The sequence below is a fragment of the Artemia franciscana genome, unplaced genomic scaffold, assembly GCF_032884065.1.
Source record: "Artemia franciscana unplaced genomic scaffold, ASM3288406v1 PGA_scaffold_32, whole genome shotgun sequence".
Classification (NCBI taxonomy): Eukaryota; Metazoa; Arthropoda; class Branchiopoda; order Anostraca; family Artemiidae; genus Artemia; species Artemia franciscana.
Window position 1 is genome coordinate 1,703,839 of NW_027062665.1, and position 24,338 is coordinate 1,728,176.

A 24,338-nucleotide genomic window follows, 5' to 3' on the forward strand; every position below is an offset into this window, starting at 1 on the left:
AGTGCGTCTAAGGATCTTATCAGTATGATCTATGGTCAATATTTAATCAAAATATAGAATGTAAACGTTTTGTAACAGGTGATTCCAATAAAGAAGTTTTTCTGGTTATTAAAATTTTCTCAGGGACTCACGATGAACGCACTTGAGCAGTAATCACAAAGACGTTTTTTATGGTAAGTGGGTTTTTTCTTTACAAAATTCTAATTTTTTCTATCTATTTTGTTTTTAACTAACAGATTACAACTAAGACGAGCTAATCAAATAAAAAATGCAGGTTATTACAATGGTAACTTAGTAACACAAAATTAATAGCTAATCATATTTTTTGCCGCATCGCACAGAAGGAACGACATATGCCTGTGATGAAAAAAAAATCAGACAAAAAAAGATCATAAAATAACCTTTATGTGTTTTTTGGTATTGATTTCGAAAAAGACCTTCATTTTTTTTCTATCGTGTCAAATGTCTTCACTGGTGCAGGTTCACTGGCTCAATGGTACAGGTTTCATTTCGATTTGAAACCATTTTTTTTTTGGGGGGGGGGGTCAGGCTATTCTTTGAAGTATCCTTTGTAAAGAAGTGGTTTTCATTGTTGCTCAAGATGACTCTAATTCTCCTAAATCAAGTTTTCGCCTATTGTGATTCCAATGGTACAGGTTTCACTTCAATTTGGAACCATTTTTTTAGGAGGGGGGTCAGGCTATTTTTTGTAGTTTCTATGAAATTTGTTTTCAGAGCAAACTTTGCCATTAGCATTAATTGAGATAACAGTTTCCATTCTTGAATCTGTTTCAAGTGGTGACTCTTTCTCACTTGGCATTTTTCTTTAAACACGTTTTAAAATTTTCGGTTACTATGGACTAGGGTTTGTTCTTTACTAGGACCCGAAAGCGGTAACCTTGATGCGCACTTATCTTTGTTCAATGATTTCACAGAAACGTGGCAATTCAGTCGAAAAAATATCGTTAAATACTAGTCAAAATATTGCGTCAAAAAACTATGGCAGGGGGGTGGGTTAGTGTTGCTTTTCACTTTTAATCGAATGAAATCATTTTTACTTAGCCATTGCAGTAGTTAATTATTAATATTAATTAGGTGTCTTAGTCATTAAGTCTAATTGGAGCTGGTGCAGCATGTTATATAATAAGACTGGATACTTTTCGCAAAGCAAATTTTTGTGAGTTGAAGGCTCGCATTATAGCTGAATTAGCCTATTAATACAACTAATTTTATATTGATGAACGCTCTGCCATATACGACCATTGCCTAAATAAAACCTGATCGACCATAGGTCTAAAAGGGTTTATCAGGTAGAGAGGGATGGTGGCCTGTCTCCAGGAATTCATTTGGAGCACTTGATTATCCATACAAAAAGACATCGTATGATTCTAATTTCAACAATACGATTAATTTCATATTGACGGACATTCTGTCATCTAGGACCACTGCCCAAATAAAACCCTTATCGATCATAGGCCGAAAAGGGCCTGTCTCCAGGAATTCATTTGGAGCACTTGATTATCCATACTGAGAGATATCGTATGATTCTAATTTCAACAAGCTCACCGTTCATCAAAGAGCATTCGGGCAAAGAGGACTTACAGAATTACCATTGGGGATAGGAGCGTTATTGGCGAAATCAGTAGGAACAAGGTGGGATGATTTTGGCAGAGGTAGCGTCTTATTTTTGTGGTTGCAGGTTCTTAGTTGATTTGGTGAGCTTGAAACTACCTTTCTAAAAATGCGCAATGTAATTCAATTTACCAGCAAAAAACAATTATTTATGCAATTAGCGTTTAATTATTCGGGATTCTTCTATTAATGACTCTTGAATGGTCATGAGTTGGAAGAGCTTCAACGACCCTGTATGTATGAGTTCAAAGGGTAGAACTGGATTAAGGACCCAAGGCTCGGCTATTGCCCTCTAATAATATGGACTTCTTGTATTCATGGAGACTATAATAATAATAGCCGTTTTTAATAATGTTAGAGGCCAACAAATCACCGTATTCATAAATACAAAATACAAAATTTTGCTCATTCATCAATAATAACTATTGTAAAAAAGATAAAAACATGTTGATAAATCTACTAGTTACATAATTGTTGATACAGTAGATATCGTTGCCTAGTGAACATTGAAGAGATCGATAAGAGATTTGGGTGGATTACACAATGTAGTTTTCTGGTCAAATCGACGAATCATGATGAGTAGGAAAATTCCAAACAAAGTACGACAATATATCACAGAGAGCTCTAGTACATGAAGGGCTCGCCCCACGTTTTCTTTACAAAGAAACATAGCAGTATGAGTCAGAGAGTTGAACGCTTTATGCCCGTTATGTCCTGCTAGTACGAGATTTTCTCATGCACCAGCATCGATCTGAGCATTTGTGGCAACGGACAGAGCGTGGTCACCACAGTTTTCAAAGATTTTCCTTTTGGTTGTTTCAAAATTCGAAATTTTCTTGAGTACTATAGCATATTCGTCACCGTTACCACATGGAGCCGTGAAAACAAATAAGCAAAACTAATTGGTTGATTTTACAACGCTTTTCGTTCGGAAAATTAACAATCTAGAAAGTTTAGAAGAATCGAAAGATAAGTCTCCCAGCAAAGATTAGAATATTGGAAGCTATGGAGATTACAGTGGTGAAGCATGGTTCCGAAGCAACGACACTCCAAAAAATGGAGGAAAATTTGCTAGGTTTTTTTCTAGAAAAATCGCCAACAGATTGTTTTGAGGGCCACAGTGACTGACCGTATCTCCCACTCTGGAACCATAGTGAGAAAATGCTTGAAATTGCTGGGGTACGATTTGCGGAAGAAAGATAACAGATTGCCAAGGATTGTCCATTTCGGCCAGCCGTTTAGGGCCAAACGAAAAGTAGCTCGTCCCCAGTTGGGTATCGGAAGATTTCATCAGAAAATATTTAAGAGAGTTTAGAGAGGGTATGTTGAACAGACTAGGATAGAGGAGAAGCGTGCGTAGCTTTGTTGACCTCAGGTAGCTTGTTGCTGCACCTAGTTTTTAGCTGTAGTAGCAGTAGTATCATGAAAGAAGCTAAATTTCGGAGTATTTGTTTTTTTTATGAGTAATTTAGGAATTACCGAGTAATTTGATGAGGAATGGGAATACAATTTCGATGGTTATGTTTTATTAAAAAAGAAAATTTTGGGAAATCTATTATTTCTTGAAGATCCTTGTATTGTTTCCGTTTTTCCTTTTTTCTGGAAATCTATTGAAAGACATAAATTGAAATCTATTGTGTTAAGTCATCTATTATTCTTAGGTTAATGACATCCTCATATTATTTTTTTCTGAAAAGGAAAAAAGGGGGCAAGCGCAGTTGAACGCTATCTATCTTTATATGTAAAAATGCAGTGTTCGTCCGTCCGTCTGTCTGTTACACTATCTTTACCGTTACACGTTATCACCGTTATTACCATTACACGCGCTCAAAAAATTGAGGCTCTTTTTAAATTTTATTAAATTGCTTAAAATATAAAAAACTGGGGATTGTATAAATATTTCAGTATATTTTGACAATGGATTAAAGCAATTCGAAAACCTTAAAGGAGAAAACCAAAAGTTTGAAGTTTAGTCTATATATATAAAAATGTAGTGTCTGTCCGTTACACTATCTTTACCGTTACACCGTTACGCTTTATTACCGTTACATGAGCTCAAAAAAGTGAGGCTCTTTTTAAATTTTATTAAATTGCTTAAAATGTAAAAAACTCTGGATTGCATAAATATTTCAATATATTTTGACAATGGATTAAAGCAATTCAAAAACCGTAAAACAGTAAACCAAAAGTTTGAAGTTTAGTCTCTATGTATATAAATGTAGTGTCTGTCCGTTACACTACCTTTACCGTTACACCGTTACGCATTATTACCGTTATTACCGTTACATGAGCTCAAAAAATTGAGGCTCTTTTTAATTTTTATTAAATTGCTTAAAATGTAAAAACTGGTAATTGCACAAATATTTCAATATACTTTGACAATGGATTAAAACAATTCGAAAAACAACAGAAAACCAAAACTTTGAAGTTTAGTCGAAATTGTTGAAGTTTAGAATGCTTGCTGCTCAAAGAAAATTTGTCATAGTGTAGATTAACGTCAAAAAGATATTACTATTAAATTGCTTAAAATGTAAAAAACTGGTGATTGCACAAATATTTCAATATATTCTGACAATGGATTAAAGCAATTCGAAAACCTTAAAACAGAAAACTAAACCAATTTACGTCATCAATTCAATCCAAAAATGACATAGCGTTTCCGGGACCCAGAACACAAGGGACAATGAGAATCCATATATAGAAGCCTGCTGCGTGCCATGCTGGAGCCCATGGGGACCGGTGGCAAAGCCGCCAGGACCCAGTACTGTATGTGGTTAGAACATAAGCGACAATGAGAATCCATATATAGAAGCCTGCCGCCGGCCATTCTGGGGCATACGGGGATCGGTGACAAAGCCACCAGGACCCAGTACTGTCTGTGGTTAGATCATAAGGGACAATGAGAATCCATATATTGAAGCCTACCGTGTGTCATGCTGGGGCCCGGCGGCGATGCCGCTGGGACCCATCTAGTGGTGAATAAAAATGATACTAACGAATTAAGTTGCTACTTTTATTCACTATAGAATTTTTCTACTTACAAAAACAAAATTTTGAACAGTTTATGTTTCTGGATTCAGCAAATTGATATAAACTGATCCAAATGTCGGGCCATGGTCTGGTGCAATGCCGTCAGATATGTCAAGCTCATCATATGCCCAAGAAAACTTTAGCACTTTATCCTAAAAAGTAAAGATATTTCACTGTTTTCCATTTGTACTACAAATACGTAAACATATTTTGGGGGCTGTGTGACTAACTTTTTGTTTAATGAAATGATTTCGGTAGGATTTCATTTATTAGTTAATTTGAAAAACGGTTTCCAAAAAAAAAAATCAAAGAAAATCCTAGAGCTATCAGAAATAAGAGCTATCAGAAAATCTCAACACGATCAGAAATAAGGTCGAACAAAATTTTATTCGTAAAATAAACAAAATACAATAGATAGTCAAGTCAAATTTAAAACAAACTGAAATTACCGCAAAGGGCTTGTGGATATTTGTGAACAAGAGCCACCGATCACAACTACCCGAATCAGCACCTCCGAATAGTCGAAGCGGAAATATTCGAAATTAAGTTCTGGAATTTATTAACGTTATCAAATTGAAAATGTTAATTTTTTTTTCTGTAGAGCGCAAATGAGACTCTCCTCTAAGGGGCATTAGCCGTACTCCTGTTTTTGATGTCTTCGGTTTGTTTTAAACTTAAATTGATTATTTATTGTAATTTCTGCTTGCTTTACAGTTGAATTATTACTTTTTGGCGTTATTTCCACTCCTCCTTAGTTAAATGTGAACCTTTATTTTCTTTGAAAAACTTCTTTGGAAGAATCTCTTTAATTAATTTTGGGTAATTTTTATTTGACACACTTTTTTATTAACTAATAAAAGAAATAGTTGTAAAGAATCAGTATTTAATACACGTACAATTTGAATTGTTAAATTCTGAATTTTAGGTCATGTTTAAACTTATCAGTTTGCCAATAATCAATACACAAGTAGAAGTTAATAAAGTACGTAATACAATACACTACGTAAATAAAGTACGTAATAACATACGAAAATAAAATGAAATATAAACAACAGTATGGTTATAAAAGCAATAGACATGTTTGCAGTGGTGGCATCAACCTAGTAGAGAGTGAACCCAGTGGCCCGAAGCAGTCAAAGTTTACAAAACGGGTTTTTCAAGAAAATTTCTAATGAACTTTCCTTGATACCACTATATTAAAGCAACATCAAAAGCCACGCTCAACCATTGAGTTAGTAGCATACCATGTGCCTTCAATTTATTAAGTGGTTGTTTTTCTCCTGGCAATTTTGTATGGAAGAAGTTGTCGTAAAAACTTTACAGTATGATCGTCCGGATTGTAAATTGGGAATTACAGTTCTCTTTTTACGCTTTGAAAGTAATTTTAGGGCAACAAGGCCCTTGCTATTTTTCGTCACTCGGCCCCGCATAACTCCCAAAAACACTTGATCAATATTTTCAGATAGCGATTTTGATCAAAATACCTTAAAAACTCAAACAAATAAAACTCTGGCAAGAACATGGCTTCCAGAGCCCCTAGAGCAATAGCCACAAATAATTCAAATTTTCCATTGTTTATAGATAGTTTTTATAGTGTAAAAAGGACAGCTCTTTTGACCTTGGGTGTCCCATTGATTCGAAACTTTCAGTGATAGGTCTCTGAGCCAAGAAAATGATATACATTATAATGAAGAGGGAATGAGTGTTTTGTGGCCCAGAGATCGACCTAACAATTCTTTGTCCCTCGATAGTTTGAAACATACAGCTTTAAGTCTTTAGACCAAGAGAAAATTAATTTATAAAGATTAAATTATTTTGGGGTAAAGTCCCCCAAAGGTGGGGAGCAAAATTGAACCAAAAATACTTTTTTCTAGTTTGTTTAAAATTTCTGTTCTGCGAATACCCAGATGCGGAAGGAAAAAAAATAATAAATATTGGTTCTTTGAAAACGGGCTTCCACAAAGCGTCAAATAAATGTTAAAAAAAACACAAAAAAAAACACAAACACAAAATTCTACATTTTTGTAGATAGGAGATTGAAACTACTACAGTAGGGTTTTTTGATACGCTGAATCTTATGATGTGATTTTGGTTAAGATTCTATTACTTTTAAGGGGGGTTTCCCCCTATTTTTTAAAATAAGGCAAATTTACTCAGGCTCGTAACTTTTGATGGGTGAGACTAAACTTGATGAAATTTATATATTTAAAATCAACTTAAAAATCCAATTCTTTTGATTTATCTATTAGTATCAAATTTCTATTTTTCATAATTTTGGTTACTATTGAGCCGGGTCGCTCCTTACTACAGTTTGTTACCGCGAACTGTTTGATATTTGTTATAGTCCTTCACTTTCCTGTTTAAGGTTTTTATAGATAAAATAGTTTGAATCTGAATTCACCAAGAAGCACGATAATAGTTAACTAATTGAAAGACAGATCCATCAAACAGTTATCGAGCAAATTTACCTCAAAAACTGGGCCATCGTAGAAGTCGCCAGTATTGAATGGCCTTGAGACTCCAACAATTGTTTTATCATTCGCCTCTTCTGCATAATGTAACACCCAATCTTGTTGAACATCAATAGGCCTCAGAGGTCTCTCTGGATGTGGTATGCTTTTGTTGAAATAGCGATCCTTAGATGAATGAAAGTATATATTGTTATAATAGCTAAATTGATGAAGCAAAATAAAAGAGAAAGATTTCACAACTAAATTAAATAGGTAAGGAATAAGTAAACATTAATAATACAGTTAAAAGTAGTTTGTTACGTTAACTTAACTATTCTCCTAACTACTTTCAATACTTGATGGATAAGTATCAGCAAAGTGCAAGTTAAATAAAAATCATTTGAGATTCATTTTAATTATCTTTCATCAAAAGTCGTTATTCGTTGGCTTCAAATGTCTTCTTGACGCTTAAGACCTATTGCTCAAAACTCATAATTGGATCCTTAAATCAAAATTTACTTTATAACAACCTCTCATAAATCTAAAATTAAACAAAAAATGCATGGTTCATTTGACTTTAATTAAGACAGTGAGAAATTGAAAAAAAAATGTATATATAGTAGTATATGTCCAAATGTATCGGCTTTGCCCTTGGAAACCTTTAACAGAAAATAAGACTGCATGAACCAGCTAACATATACTAGAAAACAACATAGAAGATGAATAAAGCGCTGTGCATAAAAAAAGAAAAAAAAAGTAAAAAGTTCACATGTTTGAGAATACGGTCCTTCTTAAGTGGCACTCAGATATGTGTCTAGTTAGACTTGAATGTCTAGGCACGTGTCGGTCAAGGCATCAATATCCAGGTAATTCTTGAATACTACCTTTTTAACTGCCACAAGTGGCAGCTAAATATCCAGTTTCTATAGTCTAGAACTCTCTTTCCAGGATCTCCAATTCTACCAATGAGTAAGTATGTTTGCTGAATTTGTTATATTTATTATCTGTACTTACAAGTGGCGTTGACATATATGTCTGACTGGATTTCCACGCTTAAGCAAGCGCATGGCGAGATAAACATGTTCGGGCTTGAAAGCCTTTCTGGACTTGTATTTTGTACGTTGCTTTCGGGCAAATGAAATTCAACATTAGGGAAGAAACACAACATAGACCCAGACAAACAGTTGTATGACACTAAATAGGTTCTCAAGGTATCTTTGATATGGGATTCGATCAAAATTAAACAACCTTTTTAATCAAAATATTATCAAATCTAATTACGAATCTAATTTTTCAGTTCATGTTTGCTATAAGCTAACTTAGTGCAATAAATTATTTAATAGTTCATATTTTCTAGACCAAAAATTGATCTCAAACGTTCCTCTTATGGGAAGGGTATTAATAAACATGAATTCATTACTATCTTCAAAAAGAATAACCCTTTTCTTTGAGAGAAAGCTTGATTTTAGAGTTTTCAGTAAGGCGTATTTTCAGCTGTGTATGTTTTCCTGTAAATATTATGTCAAATTTTATATTTTTTTTCTATGACGAGCCCTTCTTAATAAGCCCCCTCTTCATTATTTATAAACCTTGCAAGCTTCCGTGGGGTAATGGGTTTCTGTTCAGACTCTTCACTTCGTTTATAAGCAGTTCTTAAATTGTCATTAAATTCTTTTTTCACGTTACTTTAGTATTTTAGACATCGTTAAGCCTTCATTTTATGCATTTTTTTTGTTTTTTTTTTTTTTGTAAAAACAACGTGACAAAAATTGTTTTGGGTTGAAACTAACTTTTCAATATAACAAATCATTACACAGGCAGTACCATAGCTACATTTATATTTTCAGAAGAGAATTAGAAGAATTTCAAAGGAAGGAAGCACCAGCTAATCAACATCTCAAACGTAGACAATAAAAAGCATACCAAGAATATAGGGAAAAAACATCTGTACTTTCTCACCTGAATATAAGATGTTCCATCTTCATATACTCCTGCTATGACCTGATCTCCAACCTGATCCACAATGTCTGGGAGAAGAATGGATACTCCTACCCAGCCCTGGGTTTGTGCTTCAAATTCAAAATAGATTACGCTGTTTTCAACATCTGGTGTCCAACGAGCAATAAACGCACCAGTTGAACTTATGTCCTAAAATATATTGAAGTTGTAGCGTGTTAGGTTGCACTGTTGCAGCGTTGGAAGTGTGTTGCAACGTGTTGCAACTGTTGCAGCGTGTTTTCCTCTTCTTTTTGGTGCCTTTCAACCCTTAAAATTTGGAAATACTTTGGAGAGCACATTACTGACATCTTCCTTAGACCTTATTTGGCTGCAACTTACTCCCTAAGGCTTCGTCTAGTACAATAACTTCTGATTTATGGTTTGGAATTCAGACTTCCGTGGAGGACGGTTAAAACTCATATCAAGAGCAGTTTCTTCCATCGTATATTTTAAGGAACACAAAAAAAAGAAGGGGGAATGACTATCACTACTACTATTAACAACTCACCGCTGCACAAGGCCACCTAAGGTCAAAGCAGCTGACCAAGTTCAATGTACATCCTCAAGCTTCAACAAGTAATGCTAATCGCACTTCATGAGAGGCTTTTTATATCTATCATCTTGCTTCCCTTTATCTTAAGGAATATATTAAACAGTTCATGGTAACAAACTGTAGTAAGGAACGACCCGTCTCAATAGTAATCGAAACTCTAAAAAGCGAAATTTTGATACCAATATTATGCATCAAACGAATCGAATTCTTATGCTGATTTTAAATACATAGTTTTCGTCAAGTTTAGTAGTACCTATCAAAAGTTACGAGCCTGAGAAAACTTGCCTTATTTTTGAAAAAGGAGAAAACAACCCCTAAAAGTAATAGAATCTTAACCAAAATTACACTGTCAGATTTAGCATATCAGAGAAACCTATTTTGGAATTTTCAAGCGCCAAAATGTGAAATTTTGCATTTTTTGCCAAAAGAAACATAACGGATACGTGTTAATTTGTTTGTTTGTTTTCTCTTTTTTCAGGGGATATCATATCAACCGAGTAGTCCTAGAGAGCTCATTTTAACGGAAATTAAAATTTCTTGTGCCCTTTTTGAGTTACTAAAAAATTGGAGGGCAGCCAGACTCCTTTCCAACACTCATTTTTCCCACAGTCACCGGATAAGAATTTTGAGCTAGCTATTTTGTTGACCATAAAATCTAATAAAATAATAAAATAATAATAAAATAATAAAATAATAAAAATCTAATAAATGTGTCTTCGAGAATGACAGAATCCTCCACCGTCTTCAGGGGAACGGCTGCAATTTAGGAGCTTTGTCCTTTGTTTTACATATAACATTGGTTATTGAAAAGTACAGTAACGATTTCAAGGGGCATTTTTATGGTGGTGGTGGGGGGAGGGATCTAGGTATGTGAGAGTATCTTTCCATGGATGAATTTATCATGGGGGAAGATAATTTTCATGAAAGGGTGCTGAATTTTCCTGCATTATTTAAAAAAAATGAGAAATTAAATGAAAAATAGTTTTAACTATTTTAAATAAACAGAAATCATTACGTATATGAGGGGTTTGTCCCCTCCTCAATACATCACTCTTTACGCTAAAGTATTTTCGATACTTTAGCATAATAATAATAATAAAATAATAAAATAATAAAAATCTAATAAATGTGTCTTTGAGAATGACAGAATCCTCCACCGTCTTCAGGGGAACGGCTGCAATTTAGGAGCTTTGTCCTTTGTTTTACATATAACATTGGTTATTGAAAATACAGTAACGATTTCAAGGGGCATTTTTATGGTGGTGGTGGGGGGAGGGGTCTAGGTATGTGAGAGTATCTTTCCATGGATGAATTTATCATGGGGGAAGATAATTTTCATGAAAGGGTGCTGAATCTTCCTGCACTATTTAAAAAAAATGAGAAATTAAATGAAAAATAGTCTTAACTATTTTAAATAAACAAAAATGATTACGTATATGAGGGGTTTGTTCCCTCCTCAATACATCACTCTTTACGCTAAAGTATTTTCGATAATTTCCAAAGAGCTATTTATCGACCTTTGATCGACATTAATTACGTATTACAAATCCTTTATCGACATAAAGAGGTTGAATTATCGAAATTAACCGACCTTTTTGGTTCAGGGGTCATTCTTAGCGAACAGGAGCATAACTCGAACTTTTGTGTAAAGAGCAAGGTATTGACGAGGGTTTGAACCCTCTACCTCCCCTCATATACGAAATAACGCCCTCACGGTTTTTTTTTTAGAAATCTCATATTAAAAAATAGAGTACACTTTTCGACACCCATAGTGTTCATATTCATGTTTGCAACCAAGTTTTGCTAACTTTAGTTTAACTAAAAACTTCAAAACTATAGGTTCTATCACTATCTTAGCTCTCTACCTTGGTTCTACTGCCCTAGGGATGACGTATAGACGGATAATAGATAGACATATATAAACAAATGAACATTTTCATACAATCCTAATAAGGGGGGGTGTCAATGCCAGAATTGCCTCTCACTCAATTGGACTATCTCTCTTGGCTTTATCTACAATCAGCCATGACTTGATGCCCACAACTATTCCAATTTAGTTCAAAGGAGACATTTGTATAAAAACGGTATAAACGGTATTTTACGAGTATATTATTTTACGGGTATAAAAGCGACCAATTAGTTTTTGACTCCCCACAGAATGACTCCTCCAGGAAATGAGGAGCTCGATACTCTCAAATATTGCAACTTTTTACATACTTCGTGCTCATGCATTTTGCCCTTATCGCTAAGGCATGGAGATTTGATTCAACAATTAGTTCAAGCGAGAAAATATTCCGTAATAAGTAGGTAATTTCCTTAAAATAAGATCCAGAGTGTTTCCTGTGATGTACTTTCCCCGCTTGGTAGGGCCCTGAGTAGGGCCTAGAACAGAAGAATCACTGTTTATTCTGTTTTTGTTTCATTGACTTCTGTTTTTGTCTCATTCACTTTTGTGAATTGTTTTGTCCCATTCACTTCTGTTTTTGACTCATTGAAAGCACCAGCAACGACAAAGCCTGACCGGCTATGCTATATTCCAAGGTTGTCAGCAGATGGTTGGATGTTGGAAACTAGTTTCCGTCTACTTTGTACCTTTTCAGGGTAATAAACACATGCAACAATTAAAGAGGGAATATCCCTGGGATTATTTCTTAGTTTGTATTGAACCCAAATTACTTCATGACTATGTTCTATAAGCTGTGTAAGTAACTTACAAGGGATCCTAGTTTAAACATAAACATCAACCCCTCCAGAGATTTTTTTCAGTCCTAGAAGTTAGAAAAAAAGTCAGCGATTTAACTGAAATCCCTAGTCAACTGCCAAGTTTCTGTTAGTGCCGCTATGCGAACTTTATTCTGTCTATGAAATACTTCAAGTCCATTAACTTTGTAATTCAAAGAGTGACTATGCAAGGAGTGTTAAAGTCTTTGACTATTCAAAGAGTGTAATTTAAAGAGGGACTACTGCTCTAAAAGAAATTTCGAACTTAATTTCTGCACATGAAGATTTGCAACGCTAGGTAAAATTTATTGGTCCTCTTCAAAAACAAAGCCTTGGTCAGCACCAGAGAGTAGAGGTGGCACTCTGCACTGTTGTACTGAGTAAGTCATCTACGTTACGGTTTACAGTTTTACGGGTTACGGTTTACGGTTTACTGTCTCTCCCATGGGAAGTTACAACTTCATATTACTATGCGCTTCCCACGTCTGTTGGCACTCAATTGCTTTCCTACAGTCACAACAATGTCGTGGTGGCCTATGTAAACCTTCAACTTTTTTACTGCTATTATCACCTAAATATTTATCAAACATAGGAAAAGGCAGTGGGGTTTTTCTTAGCTGGATCTAGCAAAGAACAAACGCTAGCTAGAACAAGCCTGAACGAATCAGACAGTAGAGTCAATACAGCATAGCAATATACCCAATATGACAACATCTTATATATAAAGATGCGGATTTAGTCAAAAACTACATTTATTTTTAATATCAGGTTTTTTCACTTACAAGAAGCATGTGATACAGCAATTTCCTTTCAAATACATCCTTAAACTTCTCTCTATGTTGTTCAAGTGCTCTCCTGGTGGCAAAAAAAAACAACGATAAAAGGGGTAAAATTAGTTTCCTTGTTTTTCAAGGTGGGTGGGGGTTGTAACTCTCCCGTATGATAAGAGATAAGATAATATTTATTTTCAAAAGACTATCACAAGCACTATATAGTCGAATTCGCTTTATATGTCAGTAAAAGCTAAGAACAAAAATTCAAAACAGTACATTAAGTCAAACACTTAAAATTAAAAAGAAATTAAAAAAGCAAAATCATCAAAGATAAAGGGCAAACCATTAAACTTAACAATTAAGGTACAAAAACATTGCAGTAAATCGAAAAAATAAAAACGGCAATAGACGAAAAGTAAGTAAGTTGGAATTGCTAAGGAGGCTGAAAGGGGGAGTCGGAGTCTAATGGGATTGTGAAAATCAGGGAGTAAGTCCTCAGTACGGGGAATGGAAATGACTGATTTAGCGAAAAGCAGGCAAATTTTCGCCTGCTTTTCGAAATCAAAAAACCATTCCTGAATCAAATTCAAATGGCAATCTTTGTCACTTGACAGTTTTCTGTCTTTTTTTCAAAAAGTGTGTTTAAATTTTCTGTTTGCTTTGGGTTAAACTTATTTTTTACGAGGTTACAGCGATTATCGCAGCCATTAATATTATATTTAGATTAAGCCTTAATAGAAGCCTATTTTTACACCTATAATAATAATGGTAGTGGGTTGCAGGGGTAATCCCCAAAAGTCATGAGTTAACGGAAAATGAAACAGATCTTTAAAAAATGATAAGATTTTACCTGAAAATTCACTTTTTGGAAGTTTAAGGTATAACTCATATAGGCAGATCCCTCTTTAGAACCGGCTGACAGGGCCAGTAGTGATTCAGATCAATTTTATACACAGTTATAGGAAGAAATAGACAAAAATCCAAGGTAGAAATATTATTTCTATCAGGAGATCTCAATACCCAGACTAGTGAAAGTAGGGATAGATGAAATCCGAGTTTATAAAAAATTTTGTATAGGGAAGGAAAATAGCAATGATAAAAGACAGCTACAGTTTTGCAGACACAACAATTTAATTATAACAACAAGTTGTTGGGCATAGAATAGCCATAAATTACAATGACCCTTACATGATGGTAGGGTGGCTAGCCTTATTGATTGTTTTATTGTGAATCTAAGACAGGCAGGATTGAAACAGAAAACTAGAGCACAAAGGGGTGAAGTTGTTGTTATCAAATTTAAAGATCGCCCTCTGGTAGAATCTAGAGTTAATTCAAATCTGAAATCAAACAAGGGTAAATACTTTCCGGGTAGTGATGACTTTAATAAGCTCTGGGATTAAATTTGAGAGAAATTTCCGAAAATAGTGGGGTATGAAAGTGGAGAGTTTGAAATTTGACAATATAAAAAATGGGCGGAATAAATTCAATAAAACAATTTCCGAAGCAGCAGAGCAATGTCTTCAGGAGGGAAGTTTGAAAAGAAGTTAATAATATTAGCAGTTATGCTTTATGCTTGGTAGAAGAGATGAAGAAGTGAGAAGAATATGAAAATGACGAGAGGGGAGTGGTGATGTTAGGTAAAGATTAAATTGATCGAATGAATAGCATCGTTTTCTTGGCATCATATTATCAGAAGCAACGCTCTAGTGAAACAAAAAGCCTATAGTAAAGGACCGTGAGGCTTAAATGTATTATTTGTTTACTTATTTTTCCCCAGAATCACTTTATAAGGAAGGGGTGGTCGTAGAAACTACAGAAGGGACTAATTCGATTGGAAACTGAAAGTTTTAGGGCTTCTTTTTAGAGTTCAAAGTGATCGGAGGCTAGTCAGCCTCCTCTTACGCCCTTTTGACTGCCCTATCCCAAAAGACCAAAATATTTTAGCACTAAAGGTGCATCTACGTCCCCAAAATTTTCAAATTTCATGAAAGAGCAAAGTTGGCACTATTAAGGAGGCAAAGGGAAAAGTCTTCCAACACCCCCCCCCTCCCGAGGAACTGGAATAAATTTAAAAATATGCCAAAATGTAGCACAGACATAAACGCGTCGTTTAAACTGTCATTGTGGGGGGAATATATGTCAGCTAGTAAATAACTTCTGTATAAGTTTTCTTGTGTGTTTTATTGATAGACAAACGAGTAGTACTTTTCCACAAGCTAAAAACAAAACGACGACATACCTGTTCGTAGAGGTATCTGCCCTTGTTTTCATGTGGTACTGCCAAAACAGTTGCAAATGTAAGGGAGAGAAAACTAATGCTGAGAAATTTCTTGATTCCGCTCATCTTCAGAATATATGCCAAATTGATGAGAAAAATTTGATGGAAAATATTTTATAGTGTCTAAGGATCTTATCAGTATGATCTATGGCCATTATTTAATCACAATATACAATGTAAACATTTTGTAACTGGCAATTCCAATAAAGAGGTGTTCTTCTGGTTGTTCCAACTTTCTCAGTGACTCACGATAAACGTACTGATAAGAGCAATAATCTCTGACACGTGTTTTTTTTTGGTAGGTTGTACGTTTTTTCTTTAAAGAATCCCGATTTTTTCCCCATCTATTTTGTTTTTTTACTAATAGATTACAACTAAGTCGAGCTAATCAAATAAAAAAATGCAGGTCATTAAAATGGTAACTTAGCAACACAAAAATAGTAACTTAGCAAAACGCAATGTTCCTCCCTTATAATCATATTTTTTTGCTTATCGTACAGGAGGACTGACATAAGCATGAGATGAACAAAAATCAAAGAAAATAATAGCTAAGTTTTATGTATTTTTGGCAATGATTTCGAAAATGACCTTCATATTTTTCTATAAGGTTTGATTTTTCTTAGATTTTATCAATTTTCATTACAATTTTTTATTTTGCTGGGTAATTTTCTTTACTCCCTTCCTGAGCATCATTATACCGTGTTTAAACATACAAAGTACCCCTTCACCACACCTCCTAGACACTGTTCTCAATTCCTTGTTGGCACCTCTCAATTGTCACGTTAAACCTTGTTTCATGTCGAAAACTGTGTTTTATTTTAATATTATCTTCTTTTAATTACGAAAGGCACAAGATATAGCAATTTGCTTTCAAACCAGCCCTTAAATATGGCTCTATGACGTTTCAGCGCCTCACTAGCGATGACTAAAAAAAAGGAAAATGAGAAAAAAAAGGAGATATGCCACTGTATCCCACGTAAAGAAGTGTTTTTCCTTGTTGCTCAAGATGGAGACTGTAATTCTCCTATTTCGAGCTTTCGCCTAATGTGATTTCAATGGTACACGTTTCACTTCGATTCAAAACCGTTTTGGGAGAATTTCAGGCTATTTTGAAATTTCTACGAAATTTATATTCTGAACAAACTTTACCATTAACATCAATTGAAATAGCTGCTACCTTTCTTGAATCTGTTTCAATGGCAATTCTTCTTCACTTGGCTGTTTTTTTAAACAGGTTTTAAAATTTTCGGTTATTATTGACCAAGGTTCGTTCTTTACTAGGTTGGCCCTAAAGCGGCAACCATGGTACCTACTTATCTTGGTTCGGTGATTTCACAGAAACCTGGCAACTTGGTCGAAAAAAAATTCGGTAAAAATTAGTCAAAAAGCGTCAAAAAGCAATGGCAGGGGGAGGGGGAAAGTGTGGCATTTTAGTTTTAATCCAATGAACTCATTTTTACTTAACTATTGAAGTTGTTAACTCTTAGTCATAAGTCTGATTTGGGCTGGTGCAGCATGTTATATAATACGACTGGATAATTTTCGCAATCAAATTTTTGTGACTTGGAGGTTCGAGTTAAATTTTAGCTAAATTTTTTTCAGAGTTAGACTTTGTATTCATTCATGAATTTAATTTGCCTATTAATACGATTAATTTCATACTGATGGACATTCTGTCATCTAGGACCATTGCCTAAATAAAACCTTATCGATCATAGGCCGAAAAGGGCCTGTCTCCAGGAATTCAGTTGGAGCATTTGATTAACCATGCTGAGAGATATCGTATGATTCTAATTTCAACAAGACCACCCTTCATCAAAGAGCATTCGTGCAAAGAGGACTTACAGAATTACCATTGGGGATAGAAGCGTTATTAGCGAAATCAGTAGGAGCAAGGTAGGATGATTTTGGCATAGCTAGCATCTTAGTTTTGTGGTTGCAGGTTCTTAGTTGGTTTGGTGAGCTTGAAACCAACTTTCTAAAAATGCGCAATGTAATTCAATTTACCAGCAAAAACAATTATTTATGCAATTAGCCATAAAATTATTCAGGATTACTCTCTTTATGACTCTTTAATGGTCATGAGTTGGAAAGCTTCAAAAAACCTGTATAGACGGATTCAAAGGGTAGAAGGGGATTAAAGACCCAAGACCCGACTAGGCCCTTTAATAATATGGACCTCTTTTATTCATGGAGACTATAATAATAATAACAGTTTTTAATAATCTATTAAAGGCCAAAACCTCACCGCATTCATAAATACAAAATAAAAATACTGTTCTTTCATCAATAATAATTATTGTAATAAAGAAAAAATTAATTTCGATGAATCTACTAGTTATATAATTGTTTATACAGTAGATATCGTTGCCTAGTGAACATTGATGAAATCGATAAGAGATTTGGGTGGATTACACAATGTAGTTTTCTAGTCAAATTGACGAATCATCACAAGTAGGAAAATTCCAAACAAAATACGTATAATAATACAATACATATAACAGAGAGCTCTAGCACATGAAGGGCTCACCCCACGTTTTTCTGCACAGAGAAGCATTGCAGCATGAATCGAGAGAATCAAACGTCTTATGCCCGTCATGTCTTTCTAGTACGAGATCTTTTCCTAATGCACCAGCATCGATCTGAGCATTTGCGGTAGCTGACAGAGCGCGGTCACCACAATTTTCAAGAAATTTTCTTTTGGTTGTTTCAAAATTTTTAATTTTCTTCAGCTCGATAACATATTCGTCAGCGTTGCAACGTGGAGCCGTGATAACAACAAGCACAACTAATTAATTAAATTTCAAAACACTTTTCGTTCAGAAAATTAACAATCTATTTATTATATAACATTTCAAAGGAAAGTGACCCGCTAGTACCAAAATCTGCAAAACTGCGTGTGAGGGCCTTTTTTATTAAAAATTCCAATTTTCGATTTTTTTTTTTTTTGTTTTGTCAGGACTAACATGGTTGTGTAAATTCCTTTTAAACCAATTCAATCAACCAGATTTCCTTTTCCTCATTCTTGTTGATTTAAGAAAGTAAATCTGTCGTTCTTCTACGAAGTATTTGGACATCCTTTTTTGCAAGTTGTGCTTGTTTTTTTAAAGCTGTTTAGATACACATATTATTGAAAACAATTATTACTTACTACCCAATCAGTCCCGTAACAAAGAAATAGTGTTACAGCAGTCACTTCATTTGATTATGAACTAAGAAGGTGGGGCTCAGCAACATCCATGGGCCTTGAGAAGCAACCAGCTCAGAGGTTTGCTTAAGAGAAATATTTCTTCACAATGGTTAGTACAGTTCTTTCTGAAAATCGACTAATAACACTGAAACAGAGTTAAAATATTTAATAATCATAGTTAAAGGGAACTTAAAGTTCCCTTTTAGTTCCTTTAATAAGGGAACTTAGTAAAGAACGAACTTTAGCCCATATTAAGCGAAAATTTGAAAGCGCATTAACAAATCTATCGAGTTACGAAGAATTGACATTTGAAGTAGATTATGAAAAAAAGAAGAGAAGATTCATTTGCTTTCTGGAAAATCTTAGCAAAAGCTCCGGCAGTTCGCTCATCTCTGATTTCATCCCATTTAGCTACAACATTACCCAAACTCTAAAAAACAAACCAGTTTACCAGCTGTAACTGCTCAGAAGAAGAATTTGTGGCACTTATAACTGTTCCACTAGATAGGTACAAATATAAATTCAAATATCCGAAATCTAGTTGCGAGACCGTGAGGCTGAACTACCGATTCTCCGTCACTATCAGAAAATACAGCCAAAATACAGTTACATTTTCGGTACCAGTTAATATGACCGAAATAGTCACATTTTGGGTTTCAGATAATACGGCCAAAAACGTCACATTTTCGGTATCAGATAATGCGGCGGAAATACGGTCGCATTTGTGGTATCAGGAAACGCGGCCAAAATACACTTGCAGTTTTGGTATAAGATGATACAGTCAAACTACAGTCGCATTTTCAGTATCAGATAAAACGGCCAAAATACGGTCGTATTTTCGGTATAAGATAATAAGGCCAAAATAAAGTCAAATTTTTGGTATCAGATAATACGGCCAAGATACGGTTGCAATTTCGTTATCTGATGATACAGCCAAAATAAAGTCGCATTTTCTGTATCATATAATACGGCCAAAATACAGTCACATTTTCGGTATCAGATAATGCGGCTAAAATACAGTCACATTTTTGGTAACAGATGATACGACCAAAATACAGTTACATTTTTGGTATCAGATAATACGGCTAAAATACACTCACATTTTTGGTATTAGATACGGTCAAAATACAGCAGCTTTTTCGGTATCAGATAATACGGCCAAAATACAGTCTCATCTATTCAGCACTATTTTCAATTGGATTATATGCCAATCTTGTGATAGAATATTTCTTCTCTGGCTAAAGAACAGTTATGCCACCAGCTTTCTGAGCATTAACATGTAGTTGGTAGCGCATATTACTATTTGCGATAAAGCAGCACAGTTCTTCAGGATCGGAGAACAGAGATGCCAATCGTCTCTAATTCTGAATGCAATCCCTCAACACAAGTCCATGGGCATGGCAGTAAATGTAGGTCGCATGAAGTGCAATTATTCCAATAAGGTCTTGTAATACCTGCAGTGGCCATTAATGCCAGTGGCTTCATCAGAGCCTTTGCAACACAATTTGACCACATGACCCATCTTTTCCGTACTTGATGGTCAAAGAACCTTGAGACTTTCAGCATCAAGTTTTTCCATGTGAAAGTATCCAAGAGCTGAAAGCCATTTGACTTTCTCCATGTGAAAGCAGTCAAGAGCTCTCGAACCCCGAGCGGTGCCTTTTTTACTTCACATCTTTTCGCTTTCAAAGCCCCTTCAACTATATGGTGCCTTATCTTGCTTCCAATAACTGAAATAAAGCTATTTGGTGTTCTGAACTTGCGTACTGTTCAGAGCTTCTTTCTAGCTTAAGCGGAAAGCCTCGCTCCAGCTGAGACACTACATTCAGGATTCAGCGATCCTCTCGTTTCACTTCATTTTTTCTGTCTTTGAGAACATTTTGAGAGCATTTATGCACAGGAAAATTTTCACAATTAAAATGAGATCAGCATAATTAAAGACTACTGATTTGGAGCTTCTTCTAAAATCAAAGGCAGGAACTAACCCTAGCCTCCCCCTCCCCTCCGAGTAGTACCACTGCGCAGTTAGATTACAATAGAAACGATCAATCACAGAAAGAGGTTTGGCCAAAAAAAGGTGAATAAGACAATAGAAAGGGACCTATCTCGAGGGTTTATGGACCTTTTATCTTTAGGAAGAAGGTAAAACTGCTTCTTCTTTCTGGATGAGAAAAAAAAACACTTTAAAAACATCTCATCTCATCATTTAAGCACCAAGAACATCAAAATAGAAACACTTCACCCTTTGGGGTAATCTTAGGTCTATTCTTACCTGAAAACCGCTATTTCCTCAAATTTTTCTCTGTTTCAAAACTATGAAGATTTTAGGGCAGTACCACATGTCCGTCAGTGTTGCCAAATTGAGCAGTGAAAATAAATAAGCAAAGGTAATTAGCTAAATTTGACAACCGACATGAATGGGTTGGTGCTCTGGATTCGGGATCCCTTATCTGAGAGGACGCGGGTTCGAATCCCAGTGTACCCAATTCTTCAGTTTGGCACGGGGGTCAGTGGCGTGACTCTGTAAGCTTGAAAGAGTCGACCCAGCTCTAAATTGGTACCTGGAGAAATCTGGGGAAGGTAAACAGGAAGGGTGTGCGAAAGCACAGGATGGCTGGCCCCCAGCCCCCCATTGCACTTCCTGGCTGAAGGGCCAAGAAACGGAGATCAGCACCGCCGGTACGGACTGTGAAGTCTAATGTCGTATCCTTTACCTATTTTTTTTACCGTTTTCGTCCATAGAAATTAGTGCATTAGCAGCCGATCGATCCCTAAAGAAAACTATACCTTCTTGGCACCCAATACTACAAGAACTGTTCTGCGGTATATGGAGGTCTTTATCATTAAAAACAGAACTCAATTTTTCATTATGTTTTAAGTTGTATGTGGTTCCGTAAGTTTACAATTAATCAATTTAAACATTCGAATTGATTTTCATTGTCCTTGGTACTTCAAGGATCTCGGGCTATGAAGCCAAAGCTGGTTAGTGTCCTCGCTAAAGAATCCGTAGTTCCTCTGAGTCCGTGAAATCAGTCTAGAGTTTGGTCTGCAATTACTAAAATCAGTCCGTTTTAAATCCATAGTTGAAACTTAAAAACAAGCTTACAAAAAAAAAAAACAAGCTTAACTGTAAAAATAGGAGTAAATCTCAAATTGTTATTTAAGTGAAGAAATTCACAAAGATATATTTTTAAGGCCTATATTATTATTAAATGTAGGCCAATCAATATATTATAGTTCAGTAGGTCAATCAATATACTGTAGGTCAATATAAATGTAAATATAGGTCATATATTTGTATATTACCTATATTATAAGTAAAATTTGTTTTGTTTTATCATACTTTAAAATGGTAGCATAAATACTAATTAAATAGAAGGGTCCATAGTTCTTCCGGGTCCGTATTCCGTGTCATTAGTCTTGAGTTTGGTCGGTAATCACTATAGTCCGTCCAGGGATGGGTAATATAAAATACATTTTTTCAAGGGAGGGAATACCGACGAGACTTTAGCTCCATTATTGGTACTTTTCACCTCCCGTTCCGGGCAAATAGTGCAACTTCTAACCTTATGGAGGTACATGTACCCCTATAAATCAGCCCTTTGACTCAATCCTGAATCTATCTCAACAATTTCTCTACTGACTAATAACGGATCAGTCTAAACTTGAAAACTCTATAGCGGTAATTTTTTAGTAATCTTTTCTGAAATAATTTTCAGAAACTGTATAATTTTCTTAAACAGTTTCTGAATAAAAGCAACATTTCCTTATAACTTAGTGCCCCTCATAATGCAACATAATGAATTTTCCCAAGAATTTTGGAAACAAGAAAGCTAAAATTCCACAAAAATCGGGCCATCTGGACTTAACATACCAAGCACAGTGAGAACGACATCTGATGGCTTGAATCGGATAAGTGGAAACTTACACAGTATTATATATATTGAAAATATTCAAAAATTGTAAATTCTACTTTTAATGAAAAATACATCCTTTTATGCAGTTAGACAGTTTTTGTTGGTAGTGGTCGCAAAACACAAAAAAAACGTGAACGAAATCAGCCAAAAAGTTAAGAACATATAGTACCGAACAATTTGTCAAATTTAACTAATTAGTTCTGCTTATTTACACGATTCAAGCACTGTCAAAAATGTGGCAAGACTTTTAAAACTTCATAGTTTTTAAACAACTAAACGAAAATCATAAAATTTGCGGTTTCATGAATCTCCAGAAAGGAGATGCTGTGGTTGAAGCCTTGGACACGCCTGGTCAAAATGAAGAACTCTTTGCATTCGCCGACGACACCACCCTGGGGGCTGCAGCACCTGATGAATCATCTCTTATCCTCAAGCTACAATTGATGGCAGAAAATATATATCGTTGGTTTGATGCAAATTTGTTAGCTTTGAATGTAAAAAAATCGTTTCTTCTTATATTCTCCCGCATAGGCAAAAGCTGCCCTACAGTGACAGAGCTTAAAACATCCAAGGGATCCATATCCCGCCCAGCTGACCGGTTTATTCGATTCCTTGGGATACTTCTGGATGAAAATCTATCTTTCAAACGGCATACTGAGTCAATGAAATTAAAGGTTTCTCGAGGCCTTGGAATTATTCGAAAGCTGAAGCGAGTCTTTCCTTTCTCTATCCTTCGTCTATTATATTTCTCTCTTATTTACCCTTATTTATGCTACTGCTCGTCAGTGTGGATGTCAACATTTCCATCTGTACTTACACCTTTACATAATCTCCAACTGAAAGCAGCAAAAATCCTTCAGTCTACCACCCATATTTCTGTTGAACTTCTGAAGATTAAAGATATTCATACATTACACCTCTCTTTCATTGCGTTTCAGTATTTCCGTGGAGACCTTCCATCAAGTTTTTCCGGGCTTTTTGAAATTTTTCGAAATGTCAGTCCTTATGAAACTAGAAACAAGGATGATGTGCTAGTGCCATCCACCCCTGCAGTGCGCTCGGACTTTGGTCTGATAGTTGCTGTCGGACGTGCCTGGAATTCCATTCCTGTTGGGATTCGACGGTCCTGTACCATAGGATCCTTCAAGAAACGGTTGAAGAATTTTTTAATCAAAAAAAATAAATTAAATTATAATATTGATCAGTTATTTATATTGTTTAGTTATCAAGATTTAATTTATTTATTTAATTATTTAGATTGAATTTATTTATTTAGATTTGGGTGGTGTGAGTGTTGGATCCTCGATGTATATATATTTTTTTATTTTTATTTATTTTTTGTATGTAGGTGGTGCGGAGACCGGTTGTACTCGGGTGAGGATTGGTGAGTAGACTCTAAATATATTTTAAGTGTGAATGTAATTAATAGTTATTTATGTTTTGTTGTTTTTTTTCCCAAATAACGGGCCATTGAGCCCTTTGGGATATTTTTTTGTCTATAAATGGATGGATATTGGTAATAAAAGGAACTTGAACTTGAAGGAACTTGAATAGCCAGACGTAAAGCACGTCTAAAGGGGGGGGGGGTCAGAAACTTTTTTATTTTAATGCCCTTAGTACTTTGAAAAAGGTTTTTCTCTGGTAATATCCTCAAAAATTAAAGGCCAGGTAGTTTGAAGCAATGACACTTATGCCTATAATTAACAAAAGAACTGGTGGTGTAGTTAGAATTTTATTCACACTCAAGATCCATCATACTTTGGAATCCAGTTTATAACATATTCTTATCCAGTGTA

The 24,338-nt window shown here is 35.1% G+C and overlaps 1 protein-coding gene across 1 annotated transcript; it reads right to left on the minus strand.

Moving 5' to 3' along the window:
• Positions 1 to 4,631: 4,631 nt before the first annotated feature.
• On the minus strand, positions 4,632 to 15,554 carry LOC136041673 (DBH-like monooxygenase protein 1). Its single transcript, XM_065726391.1, has 4 exons — positions 15,397 to 15,554; positions 9,072 to 9,260; positions 7,131 to 7,298; positions 4,632 to 4,814 (listed from the first exon to the last, which is right to left on the minus strand). Exons 1-4 carry the CDS (start codon positions 15,499 to 15,501, stop codon positions 4,695 to 4,697), a joined length of 582 nt encoding a protein of 193 aa, XP_065582463.1. The 5' UTR covers positions 15,502 to 15,554; the 3' UTR covers positions 4,632 to 4,694.
• Positions 15,555 to 24,338: the final 8,784 nt, after the last annotated feature.

Coding starts and splice junctions, on each gene's coding strand:
- LOC136041673 (XM_065726391.1), bottom strand. CDS start 15,501: ATGAGCGGAATCAAGAAATTTCTCAGCATTAGTTTTCTCTCCCTTACA. Junction 9,261..15,396: donor GCAGATACCTCTACGAACAG/GTATGTCGTCGT, acceptor AATATATTTTAG/GACATAAGTTCAACTGGTGC. Junction 4,815..7,130: donor ACGATGGCCCAGTTTTTGAG/GTAAATTTGCTC, acceptor TTTACTTTTTAG/GATAAAGTGCTAAAGTTTTC.